This window comes from Kogia breviceps, chromosome 14, assembly GCF_026419965.1.
Source record: "Kogia breviceps isolate mKogBre1 chromosome 14, mKogBre1 haplotype 1, whole genome shotgun sequence".
In the NCBI taxonomy this organism is placed as follows: Eukaryota; Metazoa; Chordata; class Mammalia; order Artiodactyla; family Physeteridae; genus Kogia; species Kogia breviceps.
Window position 1 is genome coordinate 50,816,621 of NC_081323.1, and position 27,070 is coordinate 50,843,690.

At 41.2% G+C, this 27,070-nt stretch overlaps 1 protein-coding gene across 6 annotated transcripts in view; it reads right to left on the reverse strand.

The window, feature by feature from the left end:
- Positions 1 to 27,070, reverse strand: part of EBF4 (EBF family member 4) — a 54,231-nt gene that overhangs the window by 19,212 nt on the left and 7,949 nt on the right. For all 6 annotated transcript variants that reach the window (XR_010836412.1, XM_059037703.2, XM_067012488.1 and 3 more), the window contains 5 exons: positions 23,874 to 24,030; positions 23,571 to 23,634; positions 23,343 to 23,398; positions 21,630 to 21,703; positions 20,353 to 20,421 (listed from right to left, as the gene is read on the reverse strand). Coding sequence is in view for 5 of the 6 variants with exons in the window: in XM_059037703.2 (XP_058893686.1) it covers positions 20,353 to 20,421; positions 21,630 to 21,703; positions 23,343 to 23,398; positions 23,571 to 23,634; positions 23,874 to 24,030 (420 nt within the window). In the remaining variant the exon portion in view is untranslated. The remainder of the gene's footprint in view (positions 1 to 20,352; positions 20,422 to 21,629; positions 21,704 to 23,342; positions 23,399 to 23,570; positions 23,635 to 23,873; positions 24,031 to 27,070) is intronic.

Here is a 27,070-nt window from a genome sequence, read left to right on the forward strand (position 1 = left end):
CCCAGCACTGACTAGCGCTTTATAGAGAGAATTTATCATTCAAATTGCAGACAGTTCACTCACTAGCCACGTCCCACTCCACCGTTTACAGTCCCCAGGCCTCTTCATGCCTGCACTCCCTCTCTCTTTCAATATCCTCTGGGGGCATTAACCACGGCTCTACTCTTGCCTCAGCACGGGGGCCACTCTGACCCCAGTTGCCCAGATGTCCTGCCATAAGCCCTTGCTCTGAATTAAGGGTGGCTTGGGGACCCTTGTCCTTGTGACTGGCATCCAGTCCACATGACTCCCAGGGTACATGGGGGAATTTCTTATTAACCCCTTCTGCATCTCCTTCCATCAAATGCACCTAGCTCTGAAAAGGTTGGAGTAGGGAAGGAAGTGCAGTTCATTCTGTAGGCAAGAGGGAAAACCTCAGTCCCACTTCAGCACTGACCCAGCAGGGAGGTTATAGGACCTCAGTTTCCCCAAGGGGAATTGCCAGAATGGGCCCTAGACACAAGGCTGTGTTTGCAGCATCAGTGTGGGAGCCAAGAGACCCTACTGGAAAGCATAGAAGGAGACAGATGCTACTGTGAGCTTGTTTTGTGGCTGCAGAGAAAAAGAGTGAATGTTAAATTGACCACTGGGTTAGGAGGAGGGGCTGATTCTTTCACAACTCCCACAACCCTTCTCATCAAATTGCATTTGTCAGGTTGCAGCTGACCTATGCATTGGGGTCTAAGTTTGCCCACAACGGGGTAGACTACAGCTTATCTCTGCCAAGTGGCTCAGACATGACCTGTTTCAACAGTGTCACTGTACAACATCCACTGTTCACCAGACACAGCTACATGCCAGGGAGTATCCATAGCCTACAGTGACTGTCCAAGTGCAGGAGCCAGAGGAGGAGAGCTGTGGGCCTCCCATGGGAGGACATCTTCCCCATTCACTCCTACCACAGTCATCCTGGCCAATCAAGTAAATATTTAGTCTTAGAGCTGTGACATCCAATAAGGTAGCCATATCTAGTTATTTAAGTTTGAATTAATTAAAATTAACTAAAATTTAAAATTCAATTCCTCAGCCACAGCATATTTCAAATGCCCAATAGGTACACATGACTACTGACTACCATATTGGTCAGTGAAGCACATTTCCATCATTGCAGGAAATTCTTTTCCATAGTGCTGTCTTAAAGCCTTATATTGTTCTCTAGTTCCTCTTATCATTATGTAAAGGCTTATGTAATTACATTTTGTCTCTTCAACTGCTCTGTAAGCTTTCAGAGGGCAGGAATCATTGCTTAAACTTCTCTATCTTTCCCCAAGCATCTATCATAGTGCCTGCCCCACAGCAGGTGCCCATTGATTCATAATTACTATGACGGGATGAATGCTGTATCAAAGCCCCCAAACAGAACTTTGAGAATTGCAGAGCAAGGATCTTTGAAAATCTGTTCCTCCATAAAGCAACAGGAACATAGGCAAAAACTGTCAAAATCAAATTTTTTGGAACTCTGAAAATTAACAAAAGGTTTACAAAAATCCAAGGGGTGTTTATTCAAGAAAAATGGCTGAATCTTAGTAAAAACAGAGAATTTTGCAGTGGTTTTTGTTTTGTTTTGTTTTATTTTGTTGCCACGTTCCACAGCTTGTGGAATCTTACTTCCCCAGCGAGGGATTGAACCTGCTTCCCCTGCAGTGGAAGTGTGGAGTTCTAACCACTGGACTGCCACGGAATTCCCTGCAGTGTTTTAATTTGCCCTATTCCCAGCTCTGCAGTAGGCTTGCAACCATGGTAGTTGTAAAAACTAGCAGCCTAGTAGCCACTAAAAGGGACAGATTGGATTTGGAACTTCTCAACAAGTTGTATTCCCAGACAATTGTCACTATTTGATCTGTCTCGCAGTTTCCTGACAGCCCTATTTTCAGAACTTGTTATTTGACCTGACTTAGAACTTGCTTAGTGGGAAAAACCCTACTCTCAGGGTGTTTGTTGAAAACAACCTGTAGCAATTGTTGAACACTGCTGTTGCTTGAGACAATGACATTGGTTGAGGCAAACGAGAGTCTGGCCAAAAAACTTTAAAGGAAAAAGTGGGAATGAGATGTTCATAGGGGGCTCTGAAAAGCTCTTATATATTTCTGGATATCTAAATGGCCATGTGTATGTGCAGGGAAGAGAACATGTCCAGGAAAGATCTCCAAAGGCCCTAGTCTCTCATCTCTGGCTGACCCTGAAACCCTGCACAAGCAGGAAGTAAAGGTTAAGGTAAAGTTGTAAATTGCTGGAGCATTGAAGGCATGCCCCAACACACACACAGAACCTTTTGGCAAGGGTTGAAGACTTATTGGTTCAAGGCATTTAAGGAAATGCCTGTCCAATAATGAGCTGACCACTAACCTAACTGAACAGAAACTTCCGTGGCCACACATGACAGAAAATATAGACTCTATATAATCAGTCCAGGAAAGTCACTAAACAAACAAACAGCAACAGCAACAAACACTGGGAAGGGGGGGGATATGATATCAAGAGTTACCACATTATATTATTAAAATATTGAGTTCTCAACAAATAATCATGAAACATGCAAAGTAACAGGAAAGTATGGTCCAAATGTGAGACATAAAGCAGTCAATAGGAACTGTCCCTAAGGAAGCCCACATGTTAGACTTACTAGACAAAGACTTTAAATCAGCTATTATAAATATGTTTAAAGAACTAAAGGAAACCATGTCTAAAGAACTGAAGAAAAGTATGAGAATAATATCTTACCAAATAGGGAACATCAATAAAGAGATACAAATTATTATAAAGAACCAAATTTAAATTCTGGAGTTGAAAAGAAAAATAATTGAAATAAAAATTTTCTAGAAGAACTCAACAGCAGAAGAAAAATGAGTTGACAGAAGAAAAATGTCAGTGAACTTAAGATAAGTCAATTGAGATTATACAGTTCTGGAACAGAAAGGAAAAAGAATGAAGACTGAACAGAGCCCATGATGTTGTGAGACACCATCAAACATACCAACATATGCATAATGGGGGTCTCAGAAGAGAAGAAAGGAAAAGGGGCAGAAACAATGAAGAAATAATGACCCAAAACTTCCCCAGTTTGATGAAAAACCTTATCCCACACATACAAGAAGCTTAATGAACTCCAAGTAGTATGAACTCAAAAAGATCCATGTGTAGACAGACACATCATAATCAAACTATTGAAAGACAAAGACAGATAAGGAATCTGGGAAGCAGTAAGGAAGAGAAACAACTCATCATGTACAAGGGAGCCTGAATAAGATTAACAACTGACTTATTACCAGAAACCATGGAGTCAGAAGACAGTAGGATGATATAAAGTGCTGAAAGAAAATGACTGTCAACCAAAAATTCTATATCCAGCAAAACTATCCTTCAAACATGAAGGATAAATTAAACAAAATTAAATAAACATGAAAGATTAAGACATTTCTAGATAAACAAAGACTGAAAAAATTCATCACCAATAGATCTTTCCTATAAGAAATAGTAATGGGAGTCCTTTAGTGTGAAATGAAAGGATACAAGACAGTAATTCAAATCCCCATGAAGAAATAAATAATACTGGTAAAAGTTAACTATTCAGGTAAATATAAAAGACATTATAAATGCATTTTTGTTCACAAATATTTTGTTTTCCTACCTAATTTAAAATACAACTGTACATGTGTGGGGGAAGGGGGTACATGGAACACCGTACTTTTTTTTTTTTTTTTTTTTTTGCGGTACGCGGGTCTCTCCCTGTTGTGGCCTCTCCAGTTGTGGAGCACAGGCTCCGGATGCGCAGGCTCAGCGGCCATGGCTCATGGGCCTAGCCGCTCCATGGCATGTGGGATCTTCCCGGACCGGGGCATGAACCCGTATCCCCTGCATCGGCAGGCAGACTCTCAACCACTGCACCACCAGGGAAGCCCGGAACACTGTACTTTTTACTCACATCTTCTGTAAACCTAAAACTACTCTAAAAATAAAATCTATTAAAGAAAACATCAGAAAGCAGTAATTATAAAACTGTGTTGATGGGCTTATAATGTGTAAAGATATAATGTGATTGACAAGGATGTGACAGGAGAGGAGTGGGAATGGAGCTATATTGGAGCTATATATGGAATCCATTATGTATTATTTTATATACCTGTATACTTAATTTTGAAATTAAGTTTATATTCATCTAAAATAGATTGTCTTAGGGACTTCTCTGGTGGTCCAGTGGTAAAGAATCTGCCTTACAATGCAGGGGATGTGGGTTTGACCCCTAGTCTGAGAACTAAGATCCTACATGCTGCAGGGCAACTAAGCCTGCATGCCACAACTACTGAGCTCATGTGCCCCAACGAGAGAGCCCGTGTGCCACAAATCACAGAACCCACATGCTCTGGAGCCCGCACACCACAACTACAGAGCCCATATGCCCTGGAGCCTGAGCACCACAACTACAGAAGAGAAAAACCTGCCACCACAACTAGAGAGAAGCCTGCGTGCTGCAACGAACAGCCTACATGCTGCAGTGAAAGATCCCACATGCCTCAATGAAGATCCTGCATGCCGCAACTAAGATCTGATGCAGCCAAAAATAAATAAAATAAATTCTTAAAAAATTGATTGTCCTAAATTAAGACACCGAATGTAATTCCCAGGGCAACCACTAAGAAAAAAAGCAGTAATGGAGGAATAGAGCAACTATATATATGACAGATAGAAAACACAGCAAATGGCAGACATAAATCCTACTTTATCAGTAATTACATTAAATATAAATGGATTAAACACTCTAATTAAAAGGCAAAAATTGGAAGAATGGATTAAAAAACATTATCTATATGCTGTCTGTGTGAGACATAATTTAGATTCAAAGATAGAAATAAGTTGATGATAAAAGGGTTGGAAAAGATTTGGAAAAGGGTTAAGAAAGCTCTAACTAAAAATTTCTGTAGCAGCTATATTAATATCACACAGAATAGACTTTAAGACAAAATTGTTACATAAGACAAAGACAGATATTTTATAATTATAAACGTGTCAATCTATCAGAAACAACAATTATAAACATATGTGCACCTGATAATAGAGCTCCAAAATACATGAAGCAAAAAATGATAGAACCAAAGGAAGAAATAGATAATTCAACAATAATAGTTACAGATTTCAATGCCCTACTTTCAATAATGGATAGAATGACTAGACAGAAGATTAACAAGGAAATAGAAGACTTGAACAACACTCCTATTGTAACTCACACAATAAGTGAATTACATTTTACATAGCACCTTCAAGACTTAGCATAATAAAGATTTCATTTCCACCTAGGGTGATCTGAATTAAACACGGTCTCCATAAAAATGACACACAATCAGAGTGGAAAGGCAACCTACAAAATGGGAGATAAGATTTGCAAATCATATATCTAATAAGGGGTTAATATCCAGAATATATAAAGAACTCCTACAACTCAACAACACTACAACAAATAACTCAATTAAAAATGGGCAAAGGAATTCAATAGACATTTCTCCAAAGATGATGTATAAATGGCCAACAAGCATCTAAAAAGATGCTCAGCATCTCTTGTCCTTAGAGAAATGCAAATCAAAACCATAATGATACATCATCTCACATCCATTAGGGTGGCTACTATAAAAATTTAAAAAAACAGAAAATAACAAGTGTTGGTGAGGAAGTGGAGAAATTAGAAACCTGTGCACTGATGGTGGGATTATTAAATGGTGCAACTGCCATGGTAAAAAGTATAGTGTTCCTCAAATAATTTAAAAAACAATCATATGATTCAGCAATCCCACTCCTGGTTATATATATCCAAAAAAACTGAAAGCAGGGTCTCAAAGAGATATTTTCACACTCATATTCATAGAAGCATTATCCATAGTAGCCAAGAGATGGAAGCATCTGAATGTTTATCAATAGATGAATGTGGTATATACATAAAATGGAATATTATTCAGCTTTAAAAAGGAAGGAAATACACATAACATGTAGCATCCTATTACATGCTACAACATGGATGAAACTTGAGGACACTATGCTAGTTACAAAAAGACTAATACTGCATGATTCCACTTATATGAGCTATAAGTATATAAGTATATATGTATAAAGTAGCCAAATTCATAGAAACAGAAAGTAGAATGGTGGCTATGAGGACTAGGGAAGGGGAAAATGGGGAGTTGTTGTTTAATGGGTATAGAGTTTTTGTTTTGCAAGAAGTTCCGGAGATCTGTCACACTACAATGTGAATATACTTAATAATACTGGATTGTACATTCAAAAATAGTAAAGATGGCAAATTTTATATTATGTGGTTGTGGGTTTTTTTAAACCATAATTTAAAAAATGACATCAGGAAGTAATTCTTTGGTAACCTAGACAATCTAACTGTAAGGTTAATATGAAAAATATGATTAAGAATAGTTGGGAAAACATAGAGTAATGAAGAAAGAGTACTAGATCTACCAGTTACCAAAATATTTTATAAATCTTCAAAAAGTAAAAAAGCATCATATTTCCATATGAATAAATAGATAGTAGGTATAATAAAATAGGATGGAAAGTTCAGAAATACATGCAATTACATTTAGACTATAACATGGGTGATATTTACAATTGGTGGGAGAAAATAGATTATTCAGTAATTGCTGTTGGGACAACTAGCAGCTATTAGAAAAAAATATATAGATGGACCCATATTTCCTACCTTTCACCAGGGTAAATTCCAAATGGATGATTTCCTCTTCCAGCATTATGGCAGACTACATATCTTGAAGTGCCTTCCCATTATAACTAGATCCTGTGCTTTTATCTAAAAGGTAAGGAAAATCTCCAAGGATATTAAAAATCAAAAACAAGTGAGTTGAAATCTGAGTGGAAACCATGAACTATAAGCTAACACAAATATTAGGGTGGTAGTGGTAGCAAATGCCAATATAAACACTGGGATGGAGAACAGAGACACCTCAGAGGAGGGCCCTGGATCCTCTGAGGAACCTAGAAAGGTCCCAGGTTGGTAGCACCCCCTGTTCCTGTTAGAATCAAACACAAATCATTCCAGAAGAAAGCGTACCCCATTTTGGTTCAACAAAATATGAGCTAAAATTATCACTACTACAACAATAATGACAAAAGCACCAAACCAAGGAACAAGCTTCATGAATGAGAGTCAGCAGAAGTAATGAACAATAGATTTAGAACCCCAAGGACTTTAGATATTGGAACTATCAAATACAGAATGTTGTGTTAGTTTGTGCTGTGCTTTTCAGCAGCAACAATGGAAATATTTTCAAATTGCTAAGTAAAAAATAAAACACAAAAACTATCAATCTAGAATATATTCCCAGGAAAACCATTTTTCAAGAAAGAGACTGATATAAAGACATTAATAGCAAAACAAAAGTGAGCATGATGTTTACCAACACAGACCTTCACTAAAGTACAGACTTCTTAAAAGATGTACTTCAGAAAGAGAGAAAATGACCCCAGAGGAAGTTGTGAGATGCACAAAGGAAAAGAAGAGCAACAAATTTTGGTAAATCTAAAGAAAAATTGTTCATCTATAACAAAAACAATAATAACAATGTGTGGAATTTTAAAAGAATTAAATTTCTGGGCTACATGGCTTATAAATGGAACAGGGGTAATAAAACAGTCTAAGATCAGTGCTGTGCTGGTAAATGTTTAACAACCACTTCCAGAGGGGGAAAACCCCTGATTTATAATGTTTGTTGATTTCCATGGTTATAAATATATATGTTTCTCCCATGGCTGATTTCAAGCTACCAATATGATGTCATTAAATATGGAGTTGAGAAGAGATGCTAACAATTAGCTCCTATGGACCAGTATGAGCCAGCTCCAGCACACCACTGTCAAAGATCCAGTCAGGAAAGGAATTACAATTTTGTTAAGAGTATATAGTAAATGTCAAGGGTAATAAATAAAAGCATAAAAATGAAGTGAATAAACTTCTAAACCAGTATATGGAAAAACGGAATAAGAAATACATACACTGCATCAAACAAAATATTCAAAATTTTTTTTTTTTTAATAGCAAGAAAGGGGTTTCCCTGGTGGCACAGTGGTTGAGAATCTGCCTACTAATGCAGGGGACATGGGTTCGAGCCCTGGTCTGGGAGGATCCCACATGCCGCAGAGCAACTAGGCCCGTGAGCCACAACTACTGAGCCTGTGCGTCTGGAGCCTGTGCTCTGCAACAAGAGAGGCCACGATAGTGAGAGGTCCACACACCGCAATGAAGAGTGGTCCCCGCTTGCTGCAACTAGAGAAAGCTCTCACACAGAAACGAAGACTCAACACAGCAAAAATAAATAAATTAATTAATAAACTCCTACCCCCAACATCTTCTTTAAAAAAAAAAATAGCAAGAAAGGAAAACAAAGAAACATGGAAGTGGAACAAATAGAAGGCACAAAGCAAGATGGTAGAAAAAAGTTGAAATAAATCAATAATCTCAATAAGGTAAATGGATAAACTTGCCAGTTAAAAAATAGACTAGATTAAAAAAATAAACCCAGTGATATACTGTTCAAAGAGAAATATCTGAAACATAAGGACACATAATGGTTGAAAATAAAAGGATAGAAAAAGGTATATGAGGCAAATATAACCAAGAGTTGAGAGATCCTTTAAATAATATCAGATAGGAAATTCCCTGGCAGTCCAGTGGTTAGGACTTGGCGCTTTCACTGCTGGGGACCTGGGTTCAATCCCTGGTCAGGGAATAAGATCCCACAAGCCTCGGAGCATGGCGAAAAATAAATAAATAAATAAAATCAAATTAAAATAGACTTTAAAGCAAAACTATTATTAGAAATAAAGGATCAATGCTGATAAAAGGTTCAATTCAGAAGGAAGTTATAAGATTTTAACAAAATAGTCTATATATATATTATTAATTTTATATTAATCTTCCACATGAAATTTCAGTTTATCTTTGTGGTATATAATTGATGAAACCCACAAAGGTAAGCTGAAAGTTCACGTGCAAGACTATAACCTCATCTCTCAATTTTTAATAGGTCAAGCAGACAAAGATAAATACAGACCTGAACAACACAATTAATAATCTTGAAAAAATGGGCATATATAAAATGGTAGACTCCTAGATCCTAAAGATCAATGAACTCCAAGCACAAAAAACATGAAGAAAACTACAACAAAGCACATCATAATGAAGTTGCTAGAAATGAATAATAAAAAAATTTTTAAGCAGCCAAAGATAAAAGAAATATGTACACAGGAATAAAGATAATAATGGTATCAGATTTCTTATTGGGAATGCAAGAGAAAAGACAGTGGAGCAACATCTTAAAATAACAACTACTACTAATACTGCCAACCTATAATTCTATACCCAGTGAAAATATCTTTCAAAAAATTACAAGAAAAAAAAATTACAAGAAATATTAAAGGATGCCCTTCAGGCATAAGAAAAATGATACAAGATGGAAATATGAATCTATGGAAAAGAATGAAGAGCAATAGAAATAGTTATATGGGTAACTATATGATATTTTTCATATAATTTAAATCTCTTTAAAAATAATTGACTGTTGAAACAAACATAATATCAATGTACTGTAGATTATAGAACATATATAAAAATAAAATTTAAGACAATAGCACAAAGTGGCATAATTGAAGGTAGACTGCAATAAGTTAAAGATGTGTACTTTAAGTCCTAAATCAATTACTAAAATAACAAAATAAAGAATTTTGCTAATAAACCAACAAAGGAGATAAAGTTGAATAATAAAAAATACCTGAATAATCTAAAAGAGTAGAAAAAAAGGAAAAGAACAAAAAAGAGACCGAACACCATAGAAAGCAAATATCAAGGTGACAGACTCAAACTTAATCATATCAATAATCACATTAAATGTAAATGGTCTAAATATACCAATTAAAGGCAGAGATTATCAGATCAGATGAAAAACTGAATGACATACTGACTATAAGAAATGCATCTTAAGGACTCAGAGGCAAAAAAATATATACAAATCAATTTTCCCTGCAAAGTAAAGGAGCTGTTACAGTGGAGGATTACTGGACTGAATGTCAATATTATGACAGAAAAAAAAAATATATGTGTCATCTTGGGCATGTTACTTAACTTCTTGTCTCATATGTAAAATGGGATAGTAGTAGTATTGTTGGGAAATTATGTGAGATAGTATATGTAATGTAGAGCACTTAGAATGGTATATGGTTCAACCAAAGACTATATATATGTTTGCTTTCTTCATGGTATTTTATTGTGTATATGCAATATAATTAATTTAGCTAGTTTCCCATTGATCAATGTATAGCATTTTCAATTCCTCTGCTATTCCAATGTTGTTGTCAATATCCTTACATATCCATTACCATTGGTAAAAAAAAAAAGATAGTCTCCTTATTTTTCTCCTAAAAGATTAGCTTTTCATATTTAGATTTTCATTATTCTTATGGTTGTTTGATTTTTGTATTTGGTTTGTATTAGAAATCTATGACTATTCCCACTGCCACCCTTAAGTAAAATAAATTACCCTTAAATAAAATAAAATAAATCTCGGGCTTCCCTGGTGGCGCAGTGGTTGAGAGTCCGCCTGCCGATGCAGGAGACACGGGTTCGTGCCCTGGTCCGGGAAGATCCCACATGCCGCGGAGCAACTAAGCCCGTGAGCCATGGCCGCTAGGCCTGCGTGTCCGGAGCCTGTGCTCCGCAACGGGGGAGGCCACAACAGTGAGAGGCCTGCATACCGCAAAAAAAAAATAAAAATAAAATAAAATAAAATAAAATAAATCTCAAAAGTAAGTTAGCTATGGTGTTAGAAGTTAGGACAGTGGTCACCTTTAAGGAAGAAAGAAAGGTATAATTATATTTACTGACCAGGGTGGTAGGTGTGTTCACTTTGCTGATATACAATGATCTATAAACTAATGATTTGTACATTTTTCCGTATACATGTTGTAGTGGTGTGCTAAAGCTGGTTCACCCTAGTTCATGAGGCCAATTGTTAAATAGGAATTTGTGAGTCAAGTGTCAAACTGTTGGTAGCTTAAAATTAACCATTAAGAGAGTATTTACATCATTAATTTAAAAAAATTACAAATGAGCAATTTTTCTTTTCCCAAACTGCATGTATTTCTGTTATACTACAATAAAAAAAGTTAAAAAAAGAAATGCATGTTAAATATAAAGACACAAATAGATTAAAAGTAAAAGGATGGAAAAGATTTATCATGCTAATACTAGTCAAAAGAAAGCTTGCATGGCTATATTACTATATCAAAGTAGATTTTATGGATTCATAATAAAGGGGTCAATTAAACAAGAGGACATAAAATAATCCTATATATCTATGTACCTAATAACAGTTTTTCAAATTATATGAAGCAAGACTGATAGAACCTCAAGGAAAAATAGACAAATCCACAATAATAGTTGGTCATTCCAATACCCTTCTCTCAATAACAGAAAAAAAAATAGGCAAAAAGTCAGTCAGGATATAGTAGACTCAAATAACACTTATCAACTAATGTGACCTATTTGATATTTATAGGACATTCCATCCAACAACAACAGAATACACATTCTTCCCAAGTGCACACAAAACATTTATCAAGGCAGGCTATATTCTGGGCCATAAAATGCGTCTCCAAAGATTCAAAAGGATTCAAGTTATAAAAAGTATATATTCCTTGACAGTTGAATTAAATTAGAAACCAGTAATGGAAATATGCTAAGAGAAGCCCCAAACTTTTTGAAACTAAATAACGCATGTGTTAAAACAAAATGCAAAAGGGAAATCAGAAAGTACTTTTAATTAAATGGAAATGAAAACATAATATATCATGATTTGTGGTATGACCCTAAGGCAATACTTAGGGAGAAATGCATAGCACTAAAAGTCTGTTTTAGACAGAAGGAAAGGTCTTAAATAAATGACCTCAGCTTCCACTCTAGGAGACCAGAAAAAGGAGAGGAAATTAGGCCCAAAATAAGCAGAAGGAACTAATAAATATCAAAATAGGAAATAGATAAACAATGGGGAAGATCAATGAAACCAAAAGGTTCTTTTAGAAGGTCAATAAAATGTAAACCTGTAGCCTGACTGATCAGGAAAAAAGAAGACACAATTTGCCAGTATCAGAAATGGGAGTGCTGACATCACTGTGATTCTAGAGATATTGGATAGGGAATATTATAAACAATTTTGTGCCAACAAATTCAACAACTTATGAGAAATGGACAAATTCCTTGAAAGATACAAATTACCGAAGTTCATTCTAGAAAAAGTAGATAGCCTATTCTATTAGAGACATTGAAATTATAGTTAAAATACTTGCCACAAAGAAAAGTCCAGGCTCAGATGGCTTCACTGGTGAATTCTACCAAGCACTTAAGGAAGAAGTAATACCAATTGTATACAAACTGTTCCAATAAATTGAAGAGCTGAATATACCTTCCAACTAAATCTATAGGCCAGTATATCAGCACATCTGATACCAAAACCAGACAAAAAAGTTATAAGAAAATTAAAGACAAATATTCATCATGAACATGCAAAAACTCTAAACAAAATTTTATTAAATTGAATCCAACAATATATTAAAAATATAATACACCATGACCAAGTGCAGCTCATCTGCGAAATGCAGGGTTGGTTTAACATCGGAAAACCAACTGATGTAATTCATCATATTAAACTAAAAAATAATAATATAATCTTAATAGATGCAGAAAAAGCCCCTGAAAAAAATCTAATACCAATTTCTGATAAAAACTTCCAGTAACAAAAAATAGTAGAGAATTTCCTCAACCTGATAAAAGCATCTATGAAAAACCTATAGCTACACACACACACACACACACACACACACACACACACATACATACATTAAAAACGTACATAATGGTGAAAGACTGAGTAATTTCCACCTAAGATCAGGAACAAGATAAGTGTCCATCCTCACCACTGCTACTATCAACATTGTACTGGAAGGTCTAGCCAGTACAATCAGGCAAGAAAGATAAATAAAAGTCATCCAGATTGGGAAGGAATAAATAAAAATGTTTATGAGGACATTTATAAAAAATAAAAAACAAGCCAAGACTGCCCATTATCACTCCTTATTTTCTCAAGGTTGTACTTGAGGTTCTAGTCAGTGCAGTAATGTAAGAAAAATAAATAAAATGTAAAAGGATTGGATAGGAAAAACAAGTCATTTTTTACATGTCTGTCTCTATAGAAAAAACAAAACAAAAGAAATCTAAAGACAAATATCTACATGCAAATATCAATTATATTTCTTTATACTATCAACAAAGACATATGAGATATAATAATGTGACATAGGGACTTCCCTGATGGTCCACTGGTAAAGAATCCGCTTTCCAATACAAGGGATGAGGGTTTGATCCCTGGTCGGGGAACTAAGATCCCATGTGCCGCAGGGCAACTAAGCCCCCACGACACAACTACTGAGTTCATGCACCTCAAGGAGAGAGCCCACGTGCCACAAACTACAGAACCCCTGTACCCTGGAGCCCACGTGCCACAACTAGAGAGAGAAAACCCGCATGCCACAACTAGAGAGAAGCCCGTGCGCTGCAACAAAGAGCCCACACGCTTCAACAAAAAGATTCTGCATGTCTCAACGAAGATCCTGCATGCTGCAACTAAGACTCAACACAGCCAAAAATATAAAAAATAATAATAAAAAATAAAAAATAATGTGACAGAGAGGAAAGATAGTATTTTAAGGAAATGTCATAGCCTTAAATGATTATTTTAGTAAAGAAGGTCAACAATTAATGAGCTAAACATCCAACTTAAGAAATTAAAAAAGAAAAACAAAATAAACCCAAAGAACTAAGAAGGGAGATGATAAAGATAAATGCAAAATTAATGCAATGCGAAACAAACATTAGAAAAAGATTGATAAAGCCGTCAGTTTTTAGAAAACACAAATAAAGGTAAAAATTGCTAGCAAAACTCATCAAGGAGCAAGATATGATAAAAACAATTAATATCAGAAATGGAAAAGGTTCACAGCTAAAGATACAGCAGAGGGACTTCCTTGGTGGTCTAGTGGTTAAGAATCCGCCTTCCAATGCAGGGGATGCAGGTTTGAACCCTGGTTGGGGAACTAAGATCCCATCTGCCTCAGGGCAACTAAGCCCATGCACTGCAGCTCCTGAGCCCACTTGTTCTGGAGCCCGTGCACCACAACTAGAGAGCCCATGCACCGCAACTACTGAGCCTGCGCAGCATAACTAGAGAGAAGCCAGCAAGCCACAATGAAGAGCCCATGTGCTGCAACTAAGACCTGATGCAGCCAAATAAATAAATATTTTTTTAAAGAGATACAGCAGAGATCAAAAAGATAAGAGAACATTATGAACGACTTTACGGAAACAAATTTGAAAACAGGCACATTGTACAAATTCCTTTAAAAATGTAACTCATGAAAATAGAGTAAAAAATAAATAAAAGGCCTAAATTAGTCCTATGACCATTAAAATATGAATAAATGACTTAAAAATTCTCTCCTCAACCCCACAAACTAAAACCAAATGGTAACAAATTTTCAAGGAACAAATCATTACAAACTAATACAAATTCATTCAGCAAATAGTAAGAGAAAGAACATGCCCCGCCTAATTATTTAAGGGTCTCATACTACGGACTGTCAAAATCATACTAGGACATTGTAAGAAAAGAAAATTACAAGCCAATCGTGTTGAACATAAATGCAAAAATCCTAAATATTATTAACAAAGCAAATCCTGTAGCATTTAAAGAAGATAGTAAATCATCATCAAGTTAGGTTTATACCAGGAGTAGTTCAGTATCAGAAAATCCATTAATGAAATTCAGTACATTAACAGTTTAAAGGAGAAAAGCCATATGATCAATTCAATACATGTAGAGAAAAACAACATGTGAAATTCAACATCTGTTCATGAAAAAAACCCAAAAAACAAAAATTAAAAAACTCTCATACCAACCATTTTTAACTTGTTGAAGTATAGCTACCAAATAGCTACAATTAGCAACATTTTAAATGGTGAAACACTGGAAGCATTTTCTTTAAAATAAAAAACAAGCCAAGACTGCCCATTATCACTCCTTATTTTCTCAAGGTTGTACTTGAGGTTCTAGTCAGTGCAGTAATGTAAGAAAAATAAATAAAATGTAAAAGGATTGGATAGGAAAAACAAGTCATTTTTTACATGTCTGTCTCTATAGAAAAAACAAAACTAAAGAAATCTAAAGACAAATATCTACATGCAAATATAAATTATATTTCTTTATACTATCAACAAAGACTTAGAAAACATAGCAAAAGATATAATTTACAATAACAACAAAATATAAATTGTACCTAGAAATAAGCTACCCATACAACTGAATGGTTCATTCCCTCACCTCTTCAAGTCCTTCCTCAAACTCCACCTTCTTAATTTGGCCTACTGTGACCACTTCATTTAAAACCACACCTCCCCCACCCCCAAATTCCTGATCAGTTTTATTTTTCTCTATTTTTTCCTACCTATCACCTTCTAACATACTTATAATTACTGTTTATTGCCCATCTCCCCAATGTCTTCTCTGTCCATGAATATGGATATTTTTGTCTGCTTTGTTTACTGTGGTATTCCTAGAACCTAGAACAGTGCCTGGTACATAGTAGATGCTCAATAAATATTTACTGAATGAGTGAATGAATGAAAACAATATGTGTATGTAGACTTTACTGAGAAAATTAATTGAGAAAATTATAAACCTTTATTGAAAGGCTTTAAAGAAGATCTATATAAATGGAGAGATAAACCATATTCATGGATAGGAAGACTCAGTAGCATAAAGATGTGAATTCTCCTCCAAATTGATGTATAAGTTAACTGTACAAAACCCCCAAAGATGTGTGTGTGTGTGTGTGTGTGTGTGTTGGTGTGGAACTTTCTACATGGATTCTAAAATTTATATGGAAGCACAAAAGGCCAAAATAGTCAGTTCTTCCCTGAAGAACAAGAGAAGATGGGAACCTTACCCTACACGCTTGTCTATATTATTTTTATATAGATAGAGTGATTCAAACAATGTCATGTTAGCACAGCGATTATCAAATAGATCAAGAGAATAAAACACAGAGTCTAGAATCGGACACACAAATAGAAGGAAACTTGATTTAGGACATAGGTGGTACTGAAGCTCATTAAGAAATGATGAGTTATTTAATAAATGATACTAGAATAATTAGTGATTCATAAATAAAAATAATTACATTGATACCTTAATTCACACCATGCCCCAAATTAGCTCCACATCGATTACTAACCTAAATGTACAAAGAAAAACTGTGAAATCTTTAGAAGAAAATATAGGGGAATATCTTTATGACTCAGCATAGAGAAAGGTTTCTTAAACAAAATGCAGAAAGAAATCCATGAGGAAAATATCGATAAATTCAACTACATTGAGTTACTTGATATACACTTCCCTGACAAAGGATCAGTATCTAAGATCTATAAACAATCATTAAAATCAATCAAAATTCCTGGTGATTTCAGTATCAATGTAAATAGATAATTCCTCCAACACATTCTTCTCTCCATTCCTTGAGTATCTCTCCTCCAGTGACCTTCTCTTTACCCTCCCTTGGCCACACTACCAATAAACGGAATTTCCAAATAATCCTACCTACAGACAACCCACTCCCTAACCACCAGCTCCAACCCCTTCTAGTACCTCAACTCTAGTAATTCTTGGCCCCATCAAAACCTATGTTCCATTCATCCCGCCTTCTCTTCACTCTCCCATAGTCCTCTCCCTTCTGAGCTTAAATTCCTTGTTCCATTTGTGTAAACACCCCTTGCTAACGCTTTTCACTCTCTTGCCCTCTCATGTTTCATCATATTCACATAGCAAACCCCTAACTCTGGCTATATGCAACCACTCACCTGTTCTGCACCTGCACTTGTGCGGCTCAGCAGGACTGGGGAAATTGCTCACTATTAATTTATGACCACAGGTAATTTCCTGATGGTCCAGTGGTTAGGACTCGGTACTTCCACTGCCATGGCCCCAGGTTCAATCCCTGGTTGGGGAACTAAGATCCCGCGAGCCGCGTGGCGTGGCCCCAAATACATAAATTTTAAAAATAAATAAATAAATAAATTTATGACCACAGATCTTAGGTGGGCCCTTAGTGCCACTTGGCAATCACAGAACATTTCCATGGTCCACTCACTCTCTTGGACAACTGTTTCATGCCCTACTGTCTCCCTCTCCATCCTCAACCTCAACTGTTGACCTTGCTTCCTATTTCACTGAGAAAACAAAGCAATCAGGAAAGAACATCCGAAAGCTCCTATGTTGGATATTCCCATTTACCCATGTCCAGGTTCTCTGTCTTCCCTGCTGCCTCCATGGATAACGTCTGTGCTCTCAGCTAAAGCCAGTCCTCCACGTGTGCAGGAGAAACCCTGCCCTTCGCTGATTAGAGGACATTGCTTCAGCCATTCTCCCTTCTAACGCTTGCATCATAATTTTCCATTTCCTACTAGGTTTTTGTCATCAGCATCTGAACAAGCTATATCTTTTTCTTGGCCTTACACTGTGCTCCTGTCACCACCCTGTTCCATCCTGTTTCTTTGATCCCTTTAGGGTGAAAGTCTAGAGTTCCTTTAGTCACTGTCTCTAATCTCTCTTCTCCCATTCTCTCTTAGACATACTCCTATCAGAATTCTGCCCCTTTTGCCACTGAAATGGCTCCTGTTGAGGTCACCAATGTCCCCCACATTGCTAAATCTAATGATTAACCCTTAGTCTTTTTATCATATCCATGAACAGCATTTGATGCAGTTGACTATTGCCTCCCTTTGGGATAATTTTTCTATCTAGGCTTCTGGGACTCTACTCCCCTGATTTTCCTTCTACTTTACTGGCAGCTGCTTCTCATTCTCCTTTGCTGGTTACACATCTCCATGACCTCTCAACATTGGACACCTCGGAATGCAGTTCTCGGACCTCTCATGTTTTCTTTCAAGACTCGTTCCCTCAATGATTTCATTCATTCAAATCTACATCTGTAGCCTGGACCTTCCCCTTGAGAGCCACACTCATGTGTTCAGCTCTTTTTCAACATCTCCACCTGGAGGTTTAGCAAGAATCTTAAATGTCATACATCCAAAACCAAACTCCTGATCTTCCTCCTCCCAAACCTGCTTCTCCTGAAATCTCCACCTTCTCAGTAAATAGGAGCTCCATCCCTTAAAGTTGCTCAGGTCAGAAACCTTGGATCCATCTTTGACTTCTCTCACCCTGTCATCTTGTCTCTCCTTCCATAACAAATCTGGTCAGTTCTCCCTATGAAGTGTATCCAGAATCCAACCACTTCTTACAAACTTCTCTATAACATCCCCTCTGTCACAGCCTCCATCATCTCTCCTGGATAATTGTTATGGTTTCCTAACTCACCTCCCTGTCTCCACCCTTGCTTCCTGCGGATCATCTTTAACACAGGAGCTAGAGTTAAAAACTTGTCAAAATATAAATCAGGTCATATCATTCTTCTCAAACACCCCCACTGGCTTCCATGTCATCCAGAATAAGTCAAAGTCCTTACAATGATTTACAGGAATGGTCTACATGCAACCTACAAGGCCCTGCATGGTCTGGCCTTCCTCCTGCCCCACCCATTGTATCTCTGACATCTTCATCTCCTACTGTCCCCCTCATTCCAGTCATCTGGGCCTTCTTGCTGTTCCTAAAACACGACAAGTACACTCTTGCCAAAAACATTCTTCTCCCAGATTCATACTTGGCTCGCTCCTTTACTTCCTTCAGGTCTTGGCTCAAATGTCAGTTTCAGTGAGGCCTTCCTTAAATACTCTAAAATTGCAATAGCCCCTTCCTGGGCACTCTCTGATCTTTCCTGATGGCTTTCTTTTTCTCCTTAGCTGTTATCACTATCTAACATGCTGTACATTTTATTCAGTTAGTTTATGTCTATCTCTCCTACTTGATTGTAAGCCCATCGACACAAGGCTTTTTGTGTGCGTTGGTCACTGCTTAATCCACAGCATATAGAAGAGACCCTGGCACAGGGTCCATTTTAACAGTAGATGTTGACATTTAACAATAGATGTTAAAAAATTATTTGTTGAATGAATAAACAACATACTAATCGGCCAGAATACGGCAACAGGCATTCTCAAAATAGCTGGTACGAATATCAATTGGTATAATCTCTATAGAGGACAAATTGGCAATAACTATCAAAAGTACAAATGCACCTTTGACCCAGAAATTCTGCTTCTAGTAATATCCTTTATATAAATTCACACATGTGCTAAGTGACACAGGGACAAAGTAATTCACTACAGCATATTTTATCCCTGAAAAAGAATGAAAACAGACAAAATGTCCAGCAATAGAGACTAAAGAAATTATAGTTCATCCATACAATGGAATATTTTGCAGTAGAAAAAAGAATAAGGAGACTGCTTGTGTCTGCATTTTCTTGCACAGACTATCTCAGGAAGGATACCCATGAAACTGGTAATAATGCTTGCTTATTTGGAGGGCAATGGATGAGTCAGCAGCAGGGGTGGGAGACTTTGCTGTCAACCCTCCTAAACTTGAATTTTAGTACGCTGTGAATGGTTTAATCTACTAAAAGGAGAACAAGGCAAGGTTTATGTTCCAATATGGAATGAGTTCTAAGATATATTGTTACAAATAGAAAGGTAAGTACGAAAGACTGTGTACAGTATGCTATGCATAGGGGTGGGGCAGACATACTTTTCATTATTTACTCTTTTATACTTTTCAAATTTTGTACCTTATATATGCATTTCCTATTCAAAAAGGAATAAAAAAATTTTTAAAAATCATGGTGGGAGAATGCATTTTCATATGCATCACCTTGACAATCCTGTGATTAAAGCTTGCTAAGTATTTCCCTATTTTTTAAACAAAGGAAATGGACGATCAGAAAACTTAAGTCAAACAGCACAGAGGCACCAGGCACCAGGACTAGAGCCCGCTTCCCTGCCAGGCCCTCCCAGCCCCTCTAGCCCAGCAGCCTCTACCACCCTCCACCCCTGCCCTCTCCATCTCCTTCCCTCAGGATACACAACTCTTATGCCCAGCCCCAGAAGGTCTGCCACCAGAGGCTTCAGTCAGGGGACCGTTTCTCTCTGCTCAGAGCCACCAACAGGGTGGTGGGTGCCACCGTGCTCTTTGGCTGATCCCAGCCTGCCTTGGCCTTGCAGCTGCCAGGCCCTTTTCCCCCGGTCTGTACCTGTCAATTATGACGGGGTCTGAGGGTGTCTCATTCCGGTTACCACAGCTCTTCCGGTCACAGCACCGGCTGAAGGAAAGATGAGAAGGGAGGGAAGGAGGAAAGGGGTGAAGGAGAGGGAGATTACAGCACGTGGTGTGGTGTGTGTGTGTGGCTCCAGGGTGAGGATGCTGATGTCCTGTCTCTGAGTATGGAATCCCTGGGCCAGAGGGGCTCACTCTCAGAGGCCTGTGGGAGACAGGCAGTAAGGGTCTTACACAGGGACCTGGAGAGCCTTTATCCTTGGGGATAAGGTTGGCCAAGAAACCCTTGTCCCAAAGGCATGCTGCTCCTGGAGGATCTAGGAAAGGGTAGGCTGCTGACCACCTACGCTCTCTGTACACTTTTTATACATATAGAAAAGAGCTCCAATTGTAAGCATGCACCTCATGAATTATCACAAAGTGAGCCCACCCATGTAACCAGCACCCATACCAAGAAATACCATGTGACTAGTGCCCCAGAAGCCCCCTCATGGTCACTGCCCTTCCCAAGGGTAGCCACTGTCCCAACCAGATTTTTTTTTTTTTTTTTTTCAGTATACGGGCCTCTCACTGCTGTGGCCTCTCCCATTGCGGAGCGCAGGCTCAGTGGCCATGGCTCACGGGCCCAGCCGCTCCGCGGCATGTGGGATCTTCCCGGACCAGGGCACGAACCCTTGTCCCCTGCATCAGCAGGCGGACTCTCAACCACTGCGCCACCAGGGAAGCCCCCAACCAGATTTTTTAACACTATTTTCTTTTCCTTGTATGAAGAGCTGCCTCGGAGGATCCTTCCTGACTGACATCTCCTGGGGAGCCTTTGCCTAGAAATGCCAAGCTCTAGGGGAATGGAAAAGGGGAGTCTAGCACTGTGTTCCCTCTTCCCCATCCTGCCTGCCCAGGGGGTGCCCTGAAGTTCACATAAGAGGCAGCAAAATTTCCTCCTCCAGCTTCTGAGCTAATCCAGGAGGCCCAGGCCCTGCCCCCATCTCCCAGTGAGCCCTCCCCAGAGCTTTATTAGTGAAGCTTCCCAGTAGCAGCAGGAGGCCTCTCTTACACTCGGAGAAGCCACATAAACAGGCCAGGCTAATGGGTCCTCAAGGACCCTCTCCTCAGCCAGCACTGTGCCCAGGGGCCTCACTCTTCCCTCATCACCCCCCACCCCCAGGCTTCCCTGGGGATCAGTGGGGAGGGGGTTGGTGGCAGTGGTAGGGGTTGGGCCAAGAGTCCAGGGGCAGGTGACCTAGCCCTTCTCACCTGCACATGATCTCATGGGTGAGTAGCACACGGCACATTTCGGGGTTCTTGTCCTGCCCCTCGTAGATGATGGCCTGGGGAAGGGGAAGTGCGCAGGCTGGAGGGGAAGGAGGCTCCTCTCAAGGCCAGGTGGAGGGGCAGCTGGGCCCTGCTCCTGGGGAAGAGCACGCCCTCCAACTCTCTCTGGGAGCCCAGGAATGCAAAGAGGGAGCTGGGAACCTGGCTTCCCAAACCAGTACCACCATCAGACTGCTCACGAGTGGCATGAGGTCTACAGATTCTGTCTGTCCACAGGCAGCTCTTTCCAGAGCCAGCTCTGCTCAGGGGCAGGGAGGTCCCCAGATCACCATGACCAAGGTCAGGCTGCTGGGAGGGCAGACACACTCCAACCTCCACGGTTCTCACAAGCATTGTCCCTCCAGGCTGTCCCGCTGGCTCCTTGGCCCCTCTCCCCATTCCTATCACCTCCACAGGCCAGGCCAGTGGCTCCCTCTTGGACTGCTGGATCAGCCACCACCACCCCACTCCCCCACCCCCAGCCAGTCCCCCAGCCTCTCCTCAGCCCTGAAGCAAGGAGCGAGCTTCCCAAACCACACATTGGGCTTCCACCTTATAACCTCTGTGCCTCGCAGCCATCCCTTACTTGTGGGTTCCTCTCTCTCCGGACATTCTCCAACCCCTTCCACACTTGTTGACCATGCAATCCCACTTTGCCACTGCCTGGTCCGCCTCCCACACCATGGAGACCACAGGCTTCTTAGAAATACACCACTTCTTCCTCTGCCCTGGGATTGGGTAGGGGCTGCTAGAAGACTGTTTGTGTGGGAAAGCCGAAGTCTCCACCTCAAGTTGCAGGCCACTGATTTTCACATCTGAGACTCAGCCCTGATCCTTTACCAGCACACACAACCTCTCTGAAAAGCCTGAGGCTTGGGGCCCTGTGGCTGCATAGTCCATCAGGGCTGACTCAGGTTTCAGTTGCCCCGAGCTCCTCATGCTGGTCCCTGGGCCTCCTTTTCTTGTCTTTTCAAGTCAGCAAGGTACTGAGGGCCTGCAGTGGAAGCTCTGGGGCCCCACTCAGTCCCCTCTCCTGGACCAGTGCACCCATCCCCCAGCTGTGGGTAGCATTAGCTGCTAAGGGCTTTCTCTTGAGAACTGGTCTCAGCAGACAGGAGCTGCTTCCCCTGAAAATGTCTAGAAGGTTACACTCTCCCCTTGGGAGTGGTCCCCAGCCAGTAACTGACCAATACAGGGGACAGAATCCTGGCCTCCTTGCCTCAAGGGGGAACAACTCTGGTGCCATTCCTTCTCCAGGGCTCCTCGTGGATCAGGCTGAGGCTAGACTCCAGCTGAGACCACCTCCTTGCTGAGCATCCCCTGCCCTGTCCTGCTTCTCCTCCCTCCCCTTCTGAGAGCTTCTCCCCATCCTCCCCAATAAACCATGTGTACTTGAATCCCCATCTAGGCTGAACTTCTAGATAACATGACCTAAGACCAAGTCATTGAACAAATATTGTCTTTTTCTTATCTAGAGGGCAAAAGTCACACATCCTCCTCCTGTGGACAGTGGTGAGAACTGTGGACAGCTAGACTGGTGAGGATGAAGGGCATGGGGGAGGTGGGGGCAGGGACAAGGATGCTTGCTCAGACCACAGGGAGATGGGGGTCAGAGAAGGGGCTGGACAGGCCTGAGCATCCCCTGGGCTGGCTCACCTGCTTGGACATGGAGTCGATGAGACGCACATAGAGGTCCTGTTCTGTCCGAAGTCCTAAGGGTGGAAAGGTGGAGAGGGCTTGCTATTTGGGGACCCCCTGTGGCTTCTGATGACTGAACACACTCCACACCCTCCCCGGCTGAAGCCAGGGCCCCTCCACCCTGGCAGTGGGGCACCAAGTGACACATGGTGTTGCGGTACCCAGTGGGCAGAGGGCCTCACTCACCGTTATTATATACCAGCTGGAGGCGATAATGGATCCCGTTGTTTGTCTTTTCACCCCCGGGCTCCTGCAGGGACAAGATAGGGAGGATACTTGATGCTCCCGGGGATCCTCCAGCCACCCCCCTCCCCCCAACTCCCTTCCCACCCAACCTTCCTCCCTACCCCCCTCCCTCCCATCCATTCACCACCCCCTTCTCCACTCCTCCACCACCTATCCGTCATCTGCTCCAGTGGGAGGGGGTTCCCTGAAACCCTCCCCACCCCCCGACCCTGTTCCTTCCCAGCGAGCCCATGAGCCTCTCACTCGGTCCTTCTCCACAAAGTCGATGAAAGCTGTACGCTCCACCTCCACCGGCTGCCCCTGCCGGTCATACATGGCCAGCACGAAGTGGAAGAAGTTGGATTTCCTGAGGTTGGAGGGGGGCTGCTTCTCAAAATGTGCTCGTGCCAGGCCCACGCCACTGTGGGGAGGAAAGTTGCTGGGCAACCACTGGAAGTGCCCTCCAGAGAGAAAGACCCCATCATCTCTGACCAGGTAGGTGGGCTGGCCAAGACTTGGCTCTGATGTGTCAAGAGTTTGGGCAAGAAATTGGATGGGCCCAATCCACCCTTGCCAGGGCCATCTCAGTTCTAGAAGAGGCCTCCCAGCCCTGAGGTCACCCCAGCCTGCTCTCATGGGACTAAGCAGCACAACAGGTGACAACAGAGGCATCCCTGGCAGACTCCTTCCCAGACTTTTCCCTGGACCTCAAATTTTGGAAGGCTGATCTCTAAAACCAGATGAACAAGCAACCCATCTTACTGACCACAGGCTCCTGTGACTGCCCTTTAGGGCCTCAAGGGGCAGCTGGGAGGTTTTGGAATGAATATCCCACTGTACCCCAGCTCCTGGCTATGTGCATGAGCCTACAGTATTGACTGGGAGATGATGAAGCCCATCAGACTCTCAAGACACATTGAACTGGCTCAGAGCCACTAGTCTGCCCAGCCTGGACCCTGGGTAATGGCTGAAGGTGGGAATGTCCTCCCCAGGTATAGGGGGACCTGCCTCCATGCTTGGAGGAAGACATCACTGGCTCCCTTGGTCAGAAGGATCTTCTTTTCTGGCCTTGCTTCCTCCTGGCTCATCAGAAACCAGTCTCAGAAGCAAAGCCAGGGTGAGAGCAGGAGGAGGAGAAGAACCAAGGCCCTATACACCAAATATTTCCTGAACCCCAATGATGCATCAAGCGCTGGCCACATGGCACCACGTGGGGCCAGAGTGAAACACCTGGAAGGGGAGGGAAGACAGATACAGAGAGCTGCAACACAAGACAGAGTGGTGGGTGCCCCTAAGAGATGTTACTATATAAAAAATGGTAAAAGCAAAGGAAAAAAGATTAATTCTTTCTGTGTGTGATGAAGGGAAGACTTCACGGTGATGGTGGCCTTCCCCCTGGTCTTTGAGGAATGAATAGGAGCTCAACCGGGGCAGGAGGCAAAAGGGCAGAACTAACAGCATTAAGAAATGGCTGTAGGTATGAGGGTTAGTGTTACTGGACCACTTCAAAGAGTGAAGTGAGGAGAGAAAAGGTTTTATTGGAAGTGCCAGACTATCCATGCATACAAAAACCAGCCCATGGAGTTTAGACTTTCTTCTCTGGGCCAAGGTCTTCCAAAGTGTGTTCTTTAGCTCTCTCATGGCTCCAGATCCTCATCCTATAAGAGTGCTATAGCCACAACTGCTGGGAAATGCATACACAGGTGTATGTGGGGGGCCCTGGGACACCCTCCAGGAATGGACCCTCCTTGACCCGCTCAGGCCAGTGCTCCCCATGTGTGGTAGCAAGCCTCCAAGATGGTTCCCCATGATCCCTACCTCCTGGTAGTCAGGTCCTTATATAGTCTCCTCCCATACTGTATCAGGATTGGTCTGTGTGGCCAATAGCATATGGCACAAGCGATAGCATACAATTTCTAAGGTTAGGTCATACAAGACACATGGCTTCTTCCTTGTTCACTCTCTTGGATTAGTCACTCAGGGGGAAGCTGGCTGCTGTGTTGTGACGATACTCAAGCAGCCCTATGGAAGGTCCACGTGGAGAAGAACTGAATCCTCCTGCCAACAGCCGGCACTAACTGATCAGCTGTGTGAGGCCTACAAACCCCAGTCAAGCCTTCAGATCACTGAAGCCTCATAAGAAACCCTGAGCCAGAACTACCCAGCTACACTGCTCTCTGATTTCTAACTTTAAGAAACTGTGTGAGATAATGAATGTTGTTTTACGTTGCTGAGTTTGGGGGTGATTTTTTTAAATGTGGCAACAGGTAACTAACACACCATGTTTACTTGACTAAAGAGCATTTTGGTGGAGGGATGTGGTTTGGGAAGTATGACTAAAGGCCACCAGAAGGCTCTGAAGTCAGGCAGGGCTTAGAAGATACTGTAAGCAAGGAGGGCACAGTGTGGTAGAAAAGTGAGAGGCTGCTGCAGGGATGCAGAGGCGAGGATGGGAATGGTGGAACTGTCTTGAGAGCCATTTAGACCAGAGTCCCATCATGGGGACATGCCACTGTGACAACATCTGCCATACTCATCACTACTTAATATTTTTCTTTGTATAATTTTAAATCAACTTACTCTTACTTGGCTTCTTGCAAAGCCATAATATCTGAAATGTCATGGGCTTCAGAAGCTTGTTGTGTTTTTACTCATACAGATTACAGTAAATACATAAACAATAAAATGAAAACTGTTTCTCCTCTTGAAAGCCTGCTTGGGAGCTTCAGCCGTCCATGTAAAATGCTAATTTTGGAGGCAGAAGTGACGGGTCTTGCTCGTCCCTGATCAAGATGAGGAGGGGGCCACCGACACCTTCTCTTCCCCACCAAAGGTTATTTCTACACGTTCCTTGCTCCAGGATCATCCTCCTCCCTCCTTCCTCGGTGTCCCTCTCTTCTCCTCAGCCTCAGGCTTACAGTCCTTTCACATCTAGGCCTTGACCCTCCCGCTTCCCACTTGCCAAGAGGCAGGGAAGCCTGAAGACAGTTCTGATCACAGCAGGTCCCTGATTACTGTTGATGAATATGCTAATGAGGCAGCAACGCTGACTCCTCCCTCCAGCCCCCAGGACCAGCTTAGGGGCAGTGAGGTTCCCCAGGGACAGGACCATCTGGGGGTAGATAAGGCCAGGAGATGGGCTGTGGGGCCATCCCAGATCACTCTGCCTTTTACTCTATCATCTAGCCCAGGAAAGGTGCCTGGAAGGCTCTCAGACAGTGGGGAGAGAGCATATGGAGAAAGAAAGAGGCCTTAACAGAGGAGGGGTGGAGGCTGAGCACGAACACAATCCCCCTGGACCCCTCAACACACCCTATCTACACAGACATTCCTGTACTTCCCAGGCCAAGAGTCAGTCATTAATGCTAAGCTTCCTCTCCCATCCATCCTTCTTGGCAAATACCAGTCAGCCCTGGGTCCTGGTTGCCTGGGGTTCCTACCAGGCTCCTAAAGACCAGACC